The sequence below is a fragment of the Camarhynchus parvulus genome, chromosome 2 (genome assembly GCF_901933205.1).
Source record: "Camarhynchus parvulus chromosome 2, STF_HiC, whole genome shotgun sequence".
NCBI classification, from domain to species: Eukaryota; Metazoa; Chordata; class Aves; order Passeriformes; family Thraupidae; genus Camarhynchus; species Camarhynchus parvulus.
In genome coordinates this window covers 64,165,357-64,179,149 of record NC_044572.1, presented here as the reverse complement: position 1 = coordinate 64,179,149, position 13,793 = coordinate 64,165,357, and the positions used below count along the sequence as shown (strand labels likewise).

The window sequence follows — 13,793 nt, the reverse complement described above, 5'->3', positions numbered from 1 at the left end:
AACAATTGTAATGCACAGCTCTGAAACCCTCCTATTGCCTTCTTTGCTTTACTTTTCAAACATGCAGTTTTACTTGGAGCCAACAAAACCATAAGTGCCTGGTTTTCTATATCTGTAGGACGCAGTATAAAACTAACCCATGATGTGGGAGCAGTACTGCCAGTTTGTCAGCCAGAAGTGACCAGTGCTTAACTTTATTTCCTCTAGAAGCTTGGACTCCTCCTCTGGACCTTCCCCCTCCCTTTTTGCTCTCTAGGAGCATTTGTGACAAGAATAAGTCATATTCAGATTTTTTCCCCCAGGGGCTTGCTAGACACCCAGGTACACACAGGCACACTGACTTCTCCCCCTGCTGCGCTTTTTTTAGCAGGCTGTGGGGGAACAGAACCTTGTGAGGAATTATAGATGCAGCCTGATACCTGACTGTGGGTTTAGTTTTGTGAGGTTTTTAAAAATATTTTTCTGCATGTATATGTAAGACAACTCAGGGTTTGATGGAAGGAAAGCAGAGGGGGGAGAGCTGTTTCTTTATTTATGCACAGAAAGAAAAAGGTATTTTGGGATGGTGTGGTGTGTGAAAACCCATGGAATATCATACTTTATTCTCTCAGTGTCAAGCAGGGAGTAACTAGCAAGGAGGCTGCTGCAGTGATATGGGTCTTCAAGTCACTGGCGCTGTTGCATTTTGGTATATGTTAAAGTGTGCAGCTAATGTCATGGAAAAATTCCAATTAACTTGAGTAAGCACTGGGTCAGGCCCATATTTTGTAGTGAATCTTACTAGTAGAATCTATTCCCACAGTTCCAAACACATGGGGCAAAGCAATTACCAGTGTCAGACTGCTGTCTATATGCTCACATCAACGCTAAATATGATCCTTCCTAAATGGAATTATTAAATTGGCCACGCAGGACTTAATTCAGATTTCCTCCTTGGTTTCAATCTCGTAATTGCAGTGAGATTTTTGGAACTAATTTTTGTTAACTTTAAGATGGCAGCTAAACGCTCAGTTTAGATCATGCAGGGGTGCTACCAAGTCCCAATTCATGCCTCTGCTCTATCCTTTGTCTGTTGTCAAGGCAAAAAAGGTTTCCATTCCTCTGAAAGTTATGCAGGATATGCAAAGTGCTCCAAATCAATCATAAAACTTCAGGGCATGCCACATCAAAATTAGATATGAAAACTGAGAGTGGATTTTCTAAGATGGGAGGTAATGACCTTGTTAGGACTGTAGTGACTAATGGCTCTGGTGCTAGGACTTGCAGTAAGCTTTGCTACAGCAAGAGCTTCAGCTGAGATTTCAGCATAAAGATTGTATTCCTTTCAGCATCATGTAATGCTAATGGTTGCTTGCTCAGCTGTTTTAGAACTCCAGACCCCACATTTTTTCATTGCTGATGTTTACCCTTAGCTTCATCAGGCCTTTGGACATTAATTGCATATAGGTGTTTGGGCATTCAAATGGCAGCTCAGCAACTTTCCATCTGTCCTGCTAGGTAGGGTATCTTCCTTTTTCTCCTTAGGAGGCCTTTGCCATCAGTAGTTCTTCACTTTTGCAGCAAACAGGTGTTCCTAAGCTTATGTGTTTTTTATGTGTAACCTTTTCTGTTCACTTTCTTCAAACCATATGGCATCACATTGAAATAAAGCAGGGCTTCTCCTAAATGAGGATAGGACTCCATCATGGCAAAGCATATGCACAGGATGTGGAGAGCCCTGCAGGTAGAGCAAGAATGAGATGTGTGATGCTTCAGCAGTATTGCTGAATGTAGGAAAGTCAGGAAGGGGCATTTTCTTTCCTTGCTTCTTCCTTCAGTTTGCACTTGTTTGTGCAGCACTCATCACCTGGGTGATGGCAGTCTTTGTCTCTCTTGGGCCGAAGACTGCCAGGAGTAGCTGGGATTGTTGCTTAAGAATGTGTTTACAGCTGCAAAACTAAAAAGGTCATATTCTATTTTGGCCTGCTGGAGTCTCAGGCTGATTCTCCCTCCTCCTTGCCCTCCCATTTTTGCTGAGGTACCACGTAGTAAGCAGAAATACTGTCAGCCTAGCACCCTGGAGCCCCTGCCATGGACCAGAGTCCTCCAGCTGCAGTAACTGCCTGGCAAACAGAAAATATTTGGATAGCCAGGTTTGAATTGTGCACTGCAACTAGAAAGATTCTCCACCTGGCGACAAACTCCTTTGAAAAATGTCAGCTGTCCTGAGGTGGTTTTCAGGGCATTTTTTAGCAAATTGAAGATGTTACCAAAGGAAGTACTGTGCTAGGGGCTGATTTCTGTGTTGTAGTCAGTGATCAAATTGTACTTATTTCCCTCTTTACTCCGAGCTGATCAATTTGTATCACTATGTGTAGCAAAACACTGATGTATGCATTAATCACCAGAGCAGCTGGTAATTAATTTATTTATCTTTTATCTCTTTTTTATTCGCACTGGGATGTTTATTACCATGAGCAGAGGAAATAAGAAGGAAAGTAAAATATTTATAAAAAATTGCCAAGTACCAGGGCATCCCTGTGAAAACATCACTGCCTAAATAGACTGTAAAACATGAATCAAGGTGTTTTGGTTAGAAAGACTAAACTGCTGAGAAAAAGTGGTGCTGGCTTGTTAGACTTGCATTTGTCTAGCATTTTTATATGAACAGTACCATAGCTTGTTCAGGGGTACACTACAGATCTCCAAGACAACATTTGTACTGGAGAAACAAGGATCAGAGGCTTCCACACAGTTTCTCTTGTGCACCTATTTGTGCTGGAAGAGAGAGCCTGTCCAGACCACACAGAAACCTCCCTGTTGTTCAGCTGAGTGCTGCAAGGCACACTTCAGGGGTGTCCTGACTATTTTGCACAGTGCCACAGCTTAGAGAAAGAGGAGGGAATATTCTTTTCTGTAGAGTGGAGAATGCAGCTAAAAACTTGCCTCCTCTTTGAGGGCACAGTGTCCCAAAAAAGACTCTTAGCCAAGTGATCTCTGACATGGGAAGACATGGGGAAATGGGGAAAAAAAAGGTATGACAGTGTCAAACCTCAGAGATTTTGGCGCAAGTAAGAGCCAATATCTCAGTAGTTATCTGTTTAAAGGGGATGCTGCTTCAATTTCTTCTTTATGGACAATGGAACCGGCACTCTCCTTAATTGCAAAGGGTGAAAGAACTGAAGGTACAAGTGGTTTCCCAAGCTTATAGAAAAAGAAAATGTGGCCTGGGTATAGGATGCAAGTTTGTTGATTCACTGTCAAATAATGAATTATCTGACATCCTGTTCATTGATTTTTGTTTTCCACTGTGCAATCAAATTATGCCAAGGTTTGTAGCTGTGTACCGAGGCAGTGAAAGAGTTATTAGACCTTTTTCACTTATCTTTACAAAGGCAAAGCAAGTCCTTTTCTGCAGGACTACTGTAGTACGTTCATTTTACATTATTTGTCCTGGAACTGATTAGCAGCGGCAGCTTTCACCGTAATTAAAGAGATCATAATTAAACTTATTTTTGTTTTATGAGCTGTGGCAAATTCAGATTCTCTGTAAGGCAGCTCTTAGGAATTAAGGCAATTTGCATGTTATAGCAAAGAGCATGTTACAGGAGACATACTAACAGATAGCTTCAGGGCTTGTTTGCATTCAAAATACATAGCACCTGGAAGCAAAAATTTACTGGGCTTTCTCCATGATAATTTGGGGCTCTTATTCACCAGTTATTTAATTCCCAGTTGTCCACAAACATGTCAGAGCAGCTGGGCTTCTGCATTCTCCTGGGATCTGCTTGTAAAACTCAGTCCACTCTGGTAGTATTTGCTGGTTCTTTCATAGAATAGAGTACATGTGAGGCTGGACTAGAGTGTAGGTGATAGTCTTCTAGTCTCTGCCTGAGAAAGAAGTTGCTTCTGTCCCTCTCTAAGAGATTTTTGGGTTGGGGAGATAATATCAGAGTCAGTAAAAAGGCAGTGTTTAGATGTGAAGTCTATTTTCAGATCCAAGCCGAATTTTATAGGTTTAGAATCAAATTAGTAGCAAGAGGAGGGATAAATACCATTGAAATAAAATCAAGTGAAACAAAAAAAATTAAGTCTGGAATGAGTGAATTGTTTGGGCTAAGCCTGATGCAACATGTTTTTCCTGTTCCCCCTCTCATTTTGCTATAAACAGTAAACCTCTCTCTCTCAGTAAATTTGAAAAGTCTGTTGATATTCCCTCTGTGATATACAAACACCTTCAGAGAATCTTAGATTATGATTTCATAAAATTTGTCTGCAAAACAGAAACATCAACATCACTATTCTTTAGGCAAGGAGCTGAGATATCAAGAGGTTGTAAATAAATTGTCTGAGGTCATAGAGGGAGGTTGCAAAAGACTGATGACTTGACCCAGTTTTTCATGTTCTAAGTCTTACCCAGTTCCTGAACAACAAGACCATTTGCCTTACAAGACCAGCTCTGCTGAATGTATGACTCTAGTTTTCTTTCTTAAGACAGGTGAGGCACAACACCCCAAAACTGCCCTGAGAAAACAGATAAGATATTCCAGTTTTGAGTTCACCCTGCATTTCATTAACAGTCATATTTTCCAGATTCAGGGAAGCTGGCATTTGAATGTGCTATCCTCTCCTGACCCATTTCCATAATGCAGCAGTACTGAGTACCAGTGACAGTGTGAACTCTAAGCAAGTTCAGAAGGTGAATTATGATCATGTCTTCCACTCACCTAATTATTTTCTGAATCACAACCAAACTGAAGGTGTTCTCAAAGGCAGTGAATAAGTTAGAGGGAATTCCACTGCAAGTGTCTGAACTGCTGTCTGACTGCTGGGGGAATCAAACTCTTCTCAGCCTTTACTTTCCAAATGTGTAACATAGCAAACAGCATCCCAGCATCAGGCCTTCAAAGGGATGCCTTTTCAGTGCATTAACTCAGAACTACACACTTACACACGTTTGGGAAATTCACCTGCTTATTTCTGAATAATTATGCATTCCTTGTTCTCCTACCACTTATATGAAGCGGGTAGGAATTTTATACGAGTAACACATGCAAAATCAAGTCCTTTGGGGCAATACATCACCTGAGGTGACCCACTCTATTCAGCATAAACCCACATACATAACCCAGTGTGTAGGATCCTTCTGTGGCTTGGTGACCAGCATAATTTTGCTGAATGCCTGCTTCAGTCTGTATCTCTGTGAGATCTGATAGCACCTAGGCTGATTTGAACTCTGCTGAGAAAAGTAAAGCCTTGCATTTGGTTTCAACTCCCAGGAGTGCCAAGTGAGAAGTCAGACCTGCATCAGAATGATGCAGAGCAAGTAGGTCAGCAGTTTCATTGTATGCATCTTCTGTGTGCCTCTGTGTGTGTGTGTGTGCATGTGCGTGAACTTGAGAAAATGGAAAACCATGGCACTGAATTAAGTTTCTGCTCTGTCTTCTTTAGGCAAAAGGGTCACTGACTGTTTCATGTGTAGTTTAAGAGAATCAAGGCTGTTTTGTCCTCATGTTGCAGTAAAACATGGGGCAACAATATGTGGAAATGATAAAGAATTGCAGAATGAGTGGATTTCTTCTAACGGTGAGCGAGGGCTTTGGCTAAAAATAAGGAGAATGGTGTTATTCTTTGCCGTATTTCATCTGCCCCAATTGCACTCTCTCTGCTTTGTGCCTGCCAAACTGGTAGCTTGCTGAACATTTAAAGAACCAGCACTCATATTCTTGTAATAGCAGCCAGAATAGCTGAGGTTATCATCTCTTCTTCAGGCTTTCCTTCCCAGAACCTGCAAGAAGCAGGCATCTTCACCCCCACTCCTCTAATTCTCTATGTCACAGGCGCTGTCCTGAGCTGCTGCTTCGGCAGGTTGGGCAGCCTGGGTTGTTTACCAGGCCATGAAAACACACAGCATTTTGGGGGCAGCTGGACGGTAAGGGATTGACAGCATGTCTGGCCGGGGATTATAATCCCTTTCAGGCAGGGGGAGTTTTGGAAATGCAGGCAGCCTGGAATGATTAGGCGGTTCTTGGAGCAGCTGCAACTATGGGCAGGAGGCAAGGGAGACAAAGAAGTTCACCGCCTAGATAAGCAGTCACAAAGTGTGGCTCAGCCTTTGCGGCTGAGGAGCAGTGCCCCTGCAGGGGCTCTGGGGCCGAAGTCACCAGGCGGTGCCAGCCGTTGTCCGTGGCCGCCCTCTTAAGCCCTGCACGAGCCGAACCAAGCACCTTATCTGGTTTTTATAAGAAGCAAAGAGGGGAAAAAATCAAGAGTGAAAAGCGGGTGGGGTTTGGTTTTGCTGGGGCAGCTGAAGCGGAGTGCCCCTGTGCCCCCTTGAGCCGCAGCCGATGATGGAGAGCCGGGGAGGAAGGTTTGCAGCCCACTGCCGGACAGTTCTTTGTGTGTACGTCGTTAATTCCGTGGGACGGGGCGCGCTGCCGGCCCTGTTGCCGTGTTCTCCAGGCCGGAGGACGGCGGCGCTGGCAGAGCCGGGCTGTGCCCGCCATCCCGCAGCGCCGCGGCCCGGGGCGCTCGGGGGTGGGGGAGCGCGTGGGAGAAGGGGATGCAGCGGGAGCGGGAAGCGAAGGGAGGCTCTGCCTCCTGGGTGTTCGCAGGCAGCAAGGTAGCCAAAGGTGTGCCAGGCTCCGCCGTGCCGCCAAACGTGTCCGTCTCCCGCGGCTGAGGGAGAGGCTCGGAGCGGTGACACGCTGAGCATCCTCCAGCCTTGCCCGGGAGATTGGTTAAGGAGCGGGGTCGCGGAGGGCAGGCAGCAAGGCTCAGGCAGCGCTTCTGCCTGCTCTGCCTCCCGCCTCCCCCTCTCCCCCAGCCCTCCCCTTCATCCCTGTTGTGTGTGGCAGCTGAACACCGAGGCGAGCGGGAGCGGATGGCGGATTGCACGCACGCCAGGCAGCCTGGGATGCTGGCTTTTCCTTCTGCTGGCTGCAGGCAGGGCTCGGTTTCGGACATGAGTGGAGAGAAACCTAAAAAGAAAGCTTTCTATCTAGTGAGGATGAAGCCACTGAAGGAGCCCAGCAGCACCACTAACAACGTCTCGTTTGTGATACAGTATCACATAGGCAAGGAGATCAAACACATTTGCAGCAACTGCAGTCGCGGGGAGGAAGCCCGTGACGGTGAGTGCCGAGATCCTGTGGGTGTAGGAGCGAGGCAGGGAGCGCCTGTGCTTGCTTGGGGGTGCGCGGACATGTGTGCGCTCCCGTCGGAGCCTGGGATGCTCGGCTTGCTCCTCCACAGATCCCAGGGAAGGAGGAAAGGAGGCGCGGGAGGAATACGCTGGGCATTGATTCAGCCTGTCGATCAGGGAGATGCCAAAAGGGACGGGTCCCTTCATTTGCCACAGAAGCTTTGTGCTAACAGTTAAGGCACCAACTCTTCTCCTTTTTTCCCATTCCCTTTTCTTCCCAATTGCTATAGAAATTGCTGTTTGTATTGATTGTGTTTTGTTCCCATTCCTATGAATTTTAGATCAGGGGTTTTTTTGCCTTCATACATCAACTTTTTCCTTGTCGTGCTGCAATAGAGTTTGCTTGACCCAGCTGAGTATCTGGAAGATCTGGTTTATCAGGAATACCACTAGTGTGATTTTCATCGTGCTGTCAAATGCATGGGGGAAATTGTATTTTTATTGGAATTAATACAGTGCTCTTCAGACAACTATTCTCATCCCTTCCCCCTCTCCTTTTGGGACTGAGCAAAACCTCTAGAGGGTATTCAGAGAGTGATGGTGTAATCAATCACAGGTGTTGCTACAGGTAAGTATATGCTTTTTATGTTTCTAGGAATGCAAATATTTGAAGGCAACAATGACAAATTCTCTGGATTTTGCCGAAGTAAGCTATTAGGAGAAGCTGAGAACTAGGAGCAGCATACAAGCATTCCGGCAAAAAATAGCCTCACAGATGTTACCCCACATTCTTGTTCAATGTTGTATTACTTTGCTTTGCTGTATGGATTTGGATGTTACTTAGGACTGAAGGCACTCGACTTAGGTCCCTATTAACTGATGTGGTATACAGATCTCATTTTCTGAAGGTCAGGGAAAGACTTTTTTGATGATAAATGTGAATTTGAAATTGCTATCGTTTTCTGAGCTGAGGTTCTTAGTAGTTGTTGGCACTCCATTTTTCAGCTTTTGACATTAAGGTTAGTATTATTACTGTTATTAATAATAATATTTTAATTAATCAACTCTGCTTTCATTTGCTCTATGCAAAAGAACAAAATATTATTTGGGAACTCATGGTTCTTTTTCAACCACAGGTTTGCAGTTTAACAAAGTAACCATGCGTTTGCTAATGTCTCTTCAGAATAAGCATCCTGCTAATGTGATTATAATTTCTTTGATTAAAAAGCAGCTAAAGCTGAACAGAATTGCTTTTGGTGAATAGGGAGAAGATAGCCTGAGAAGCCTGGAAACCCACAGTGGGTTAAGCACTCTTTCTGCTTATGCCACCACAGCTGAGGGAAGAATCTGATGAATGCTATGTAAATTGTTGAGTGTTTCCTTTCCTGTTATGTGCTGCTACTGACAGCAAGACCCACAGATATTAAAGGAAGGGCTTTGTCCAGTAGTAGTATTTACTTTACACTACTAGTGTAGTTTATTTATCCTTAAAAGCAAATGAAGCCATTTATAAAAATATGCTTTCCTAGTTTAATTGAATTGACCTAAAACTCATTTGCATTGACATCTTTTGCTGAGGTTTTTTGGAACCCTGTACTTGAAATCTTAGCGCAGTAAGAAAAGAATATGCTTTCCTCCCTTTTAAGGCGCACGTGTACACATGGATGCATATGAATGTATAACTCCAGTTACTTGTACCTCTTAGCAGACTAATAGGTTTGTATTTTAGGGGTTTTCTTCCTTTTCTAAGTTTGGTTATTTAGCTTCAAACCATTACATACTCCGAGGGCAGGCTATGCCTCTTGGCAGGAGATAATCTAGTAGCCCTAGAGAGGCAAAGAATAGAGCAGAGAGACTTGCAGCCAGCAGGCTTCCAGAGCATGTCATCAGTCTGGTTTTGCCCCCTCTTTCTGTGGGATAGGATTGCATTCTGCATCATGCAAATTACTTTTAAGATCATAATTTAAAAAGTAACTAATATCAGTACAGCCTTAATCTTTTTTTTCCCACAACATGCACATCTATGAGTTTTTTTCAGAAAGTACAGAAACTGTAGTCCCAGCTATGCTGCCTGGGGACACTCACTGATTTGACTCTTCAACATTTTTCAGTGTTGAAAAATACCAGGTTTTTTGTTGTTTTGTTTTGTTTTTTTTTTTTTCTGGTGAATAGCAGTTCTGGACCTTCTGGTGTTTGGAGGGAAAGAATGATATAATGAACTGAAATTGATCATATCAGAACATGATGATCATATCAGACAGATCAGGTAAAAATCTGTGACTAGCTCAGATACAGAGAAACCTGTGGGGATCTCAACATGTCCATGCATCCTCACAGTTGCACAGCCTGAAGAACACTAAGAAAGGGGACCACTTACTACCTTTTATGAGAGAAATGCACAGCACTTTGCAATGTGAACACCCCCACCCTCCTATTCAAATTATGTATAGTTTATATAATGTCTTGCAGGCCTGTAGCTGCTCTAGTGTACCCAAATGTCCTGTGTGGATCCTGTGATCGGAGCATCTATTGTATTTGTTGGAACCATGTACAAAGACCAGTATTCCGTTCCTATGGCATAGGCAGATCAGTTGGACACATTTATTTAACGTTGAAATATCCTCCAAATCCAGTTATGAGTCCTGGATTCTAGTCATTGTCTTACTCTACATTTTCATTGTTCTACTACTCTAGAAGGAAAATTTATGCTGGAACTGAGGGAGATCCTTCAGATACCACCAGCTAATCTAGCAAAAGTCATGACTAGGAGAATACTAAAAGAGATAGCCATGAAACTGAAGGAAAATATGGAAGCAGCTACTGAGTCATATGATATCTTGGAAGGGAGGTCATGGAAATTGGAGAGAAGTCGGTGAAGGAATTTGGCAATGCAGATGGGCACACTGAAGTAGGGGTAAAAGAAGTTGGTGTGGATACAGCATTTTGATTAGGTAAAAAATAAGAAGTGAGGAGCTCAAAGAGAAGCAGGAGCCTAGAGTAATAGGATGAAAATGGAGATGCTTTAACCATTGGACTGAAAAGAATGGATATATTTAATGCTAATTTAGTTGCAAAATAAAAAACAACAAGAGAGGTCTATAAAAGCACCAATACCAAAAGGTTGGGTGATAGAATAACAGAAACTGTGTTGAAAACTGAGTGGTGAAACTGTACATGAGTGAAGAATGAGATATTCAGGACAGGATGCCAGAGAGGCAATCAGACATGGTGGACTGAACTGAGAGGGAGGTCAAGTGAAGAGAGATATGAGTCACCTCCAGGAATACAGGAGCAATCAGGGCTGAGTTCTGAATGCTAAGGGCTGTGAGGGAGATTTTGGGAGAAGCAGAATGGAGAAGAGTTGCAAAAGTCCAAAGAAACAACATACAAGAATTGAGGAGACAACACAGGTTGCTCCAAAATTGTGAAGAGGAATGAAAATGTTTTCTGAATGTAAATGTGGAGAAGTGACTGATAATCTAGTAGAGCAGAAGGAGCTAGAACTACAAGAGATCAAGGCATGCTGTAATGCTAAACATCTGGTATGTACAGAGCACTTCTCAGTGTGCTGATTTTGGTGGTCTCTGTGAAGGTTGTGATAGTGCTGGGTCATAGCAGATGACGTGACTCATGAACAACAGTAGTCAGAGAAACAAGTAAAGGAAGAGTCTTGGCTGGTTTTTATTTATTTTATACTGAAAACTGACTGCAAATCTCAGTGTCCTACTGAATTCTGAGCCTGGCTCTGGAACGTGCTTTAGACAGATCTCTACTTCAGTGTGGCTAGAAAGAACTGTAGAGACTTCAAAGGCACCCAGAGATGACCTAACAGAGTGAATTGAACAACTGAAGTGGGATACTTCCGATTTTTATGCAGAGGATCTGACAAGAAAACTTAAGTTGGAAGAAGTTAACTTAGGAGTGCATTGGAAGAGAAGGAGTTCACAGAGCAAAGTGGTTTTTTATCACTGACAAGTTAGGATTCTCAGCTCAAGGGTTCCCTGTAGAGTATCTCTGGGCAGCTTCAGGCATGTCCATCATATATCACTCTGTACCCAAGCTCCCTGTCTGTAAAATGGAGTTTGTGGGATTTCCTTCCACTTGCTGCTGGTCTATAAATAGATTATGAGTCCTTCAGTGGAGAGGGGGAGGAAAGGACAGTCTCTTGCCATTTGTATTCCTAGTTCCAAGAACTGTGGGGCTCAAGATTTCTAGGGTCTTTTGGTTCAAGTGTAGTGGAAGTACAAATAATATTAAGAATGAACATACCCAAAAAGTTTCATTCAGAGCTGATAGTCAGTCTATTTATTATGTGCTCCTATACTTCATGGTTTTGCTATTTAAGCAGAAATTATTCTAAGATCTTATATATGCATGAAAATCAGTGTGGACTGAGATACTGTTGCTATAGGAATTCTGACACTTGTTTTTCTTCTTGCTTTCAGGGTATGTATAACAATGCATCACACTCTCTGCCCCATCAGTCAGTCCATGAAATGTAGGATAATCCACATCATACATCATGCCGCTCCATCAAAAACCCAAACATCCTCTAGAGCTTCCAGATAAATGTCTTTTCCAAAAAGAAAGGGGAGGGTTTTGTATGGGGACTTGTGCATGTGCATGTGTGTATGCATGTGTGATTCCCACCTGAAACTGAAGACTTATTTCTTTTAACTGGGAACTTTTAGAACATTTACTTTAGCATCACTTAAGAGATTGTCTCTGAGGTGATTGTATTGCTTCCCACAAAAGTAATTACTAAATCAAATAGTTATCTTGTAGACAAACTGTAAGCCATGCAAGAGCTATGTATAGAAATAAGTTTTACTTCACTAATTCTCACATAATTTCAGACAGTAACTGCTTTTCCATTACCATCTGCAGAGTGAGCAAAGTATGTTGCTATGAGGCACTGCAGTATTTACAGTGGTACCTGTCAAAAATCATAAAATATTTTGGAGTGAAAAAATTAGACTACATAGAATAGAAAAATAGGTAAAAAACCAGTGTACCTCGTACTGTTGTGAAGCGTGGGAAGGTGAAATACATGTTTGAGGTTTGGACAGCTGATACAATTATGCAGTGTGTGTCTTTAGTCCCCCGAGGGATAGTTACCCTAAAGAGGCAGAGAGGGAAAGGCATGGGCTTCATTGCTGAGTGACACGTTACAGAACAGATCATAGGACCAAATCAGTTTATTTTTGTCAGTTGAACTCTGTAGTATTTGATTTGAGCAAATATGGTGCAATGCTAGAGAAAGTTGATGAGATCAAGCAAAGATGCTCCACATCCCAACAGGTTGCTGGTGAGCTGGGTGGCCCACTTTGTTTCCACCAGCAATACTTTCTGCTCTGGAAGATACAAGCCCTTGGTGTTTGGCAGGATGTGAATAAATGTGCCTTCTAGGAGGAAGGTGTGATGCCTACTCATGGTAACTTCCAGACAGCAAAAGCCCAAGGCTGCCAGGACATGATCCTTTACCAAGGAGTGCAGGGGGCGAAGTCCCAGTGCTCTGCTCCTGTCACTTTGTCTTGCACAAAACTCATCAGTAACTTGTGGGTTTGACCTGAAATCAGAGGCTAACAGGGATCTGTTAGTGCTGCTGCAGATGGGCATGGCCTGCAAGCAGAGAGGAGAGTGGGAAGGAAGAGAAGAAGAACAAAAAGGTCCATTTAGGCTGTAAGAGGCTGTCCCCCTGGCTTACACATTTGCCAAGACTAGCAAATGCAAGTGGCTGACCCGTGAGATGTGAGATTTTCCTTAAACACTGGCAATTCTTTCAGTTGGCTAGTCTGCAGCTGAAGAAAAGAAAAGAGATGGGGGAAGAGAGGAAGTGACATTTATGTCCCAAAATAAACCTGAAGAAATATCATGAAGCCTGGAGGAGGTCAATAACTGCTCACATGCATCTCTGTAGTGACTAACTCTCATCCTGTTAAACTGCCTGTAGCAAAAGCTGCTGGCCACAAAACAAGCCAGTTGTGTACTATTCCAGGTGACACTGTGCTGGCAATAGGAAATTCACTGCCCAAGTTTGCATGGGCTGTCACCCAGCAGAGCTCCAGGCTTACTTTGAAGTGCCCTGAAAGATGTCTTGTTCAAAATTGCAATATAATTTACATTAACAGAAACTGTAAGAAAAATAGTAGGTAGTAAGCAAGTTCTTCACTTTGGTAAATTAGATAGTATGAGGAGAAAAAGTGTACACAAGATTGGGTCAAAGTTATGCAACCAGATGACTAAGTTCTTTGTTTTCTAGTGAAAACTCCTGTGTCCTTATGAAGGAAATGTTTGCCACCTTTTCTGGGAACTCTGTATATCTTTGTCATTGATTTGAGGAGTTTTAGGAACAAAACCAACAAAGATGCTGGAATTGGTCATGATGGCTCAGCACCCCCTCATTTTTATTGCACATTGCTGACATAATGACATGGATAAGAGGATACCTCGATTCTTTGGGTCTTTAGAGAGCAGACAGCTTGTCTGTTTCAGTTCTGTCTCCCTTGGTTGTTTTCTCCCCTTTCCAATGCTGTAAGTTGTCATCTTTTCGTAGCATTTTACCATCCTGCTTTCTGTCTGAGAACCAAGTTTGTAGTCTTGGTGTATGTAAGCTTCTTAAATGCAAAGACTGGGGCAACACCAAACCCACACACAAAAAAAATCATTT

At 43.0% G+C, this 13,793-nt stretch overlaps 1 protein-coding gene across 6 annotated transcripts in view; it reads left to right on the top strand.

Annotated features, from left to right (window-relative positions):
- The window catches only part of PHACTR1 (phosphatase and actin regulator 1), a 302,539-nt gene that overhangs the window by 152,310 nt on the left and 136,436 nt on the right, over positions 1 to 13,793 (top strand). Inside the window, exon 1 of one of the 6 annotated variants that reach the window (XM_030944099.1) lies at positions 6,853 to 7,112. The exons of 4 other annotated variants lie outside the window; for them this stretch is intronic. In XM_030944099.1, the coding sequence (XP_030799959.1) occupies positions 6,863 to 7,112 (250 nt within the window). In that variant the 5' untranslated portion in view covers positions 6,853 to 6,862. Of the gene's footprint in view, positions 1 to 6,852; positions 7,113 to 7,691; positions 7,752 to 13,793 lie in introns of those variants that run through there. One more of the 6 variants, XM_030944101.1, reaches the window with a different exon arrangement.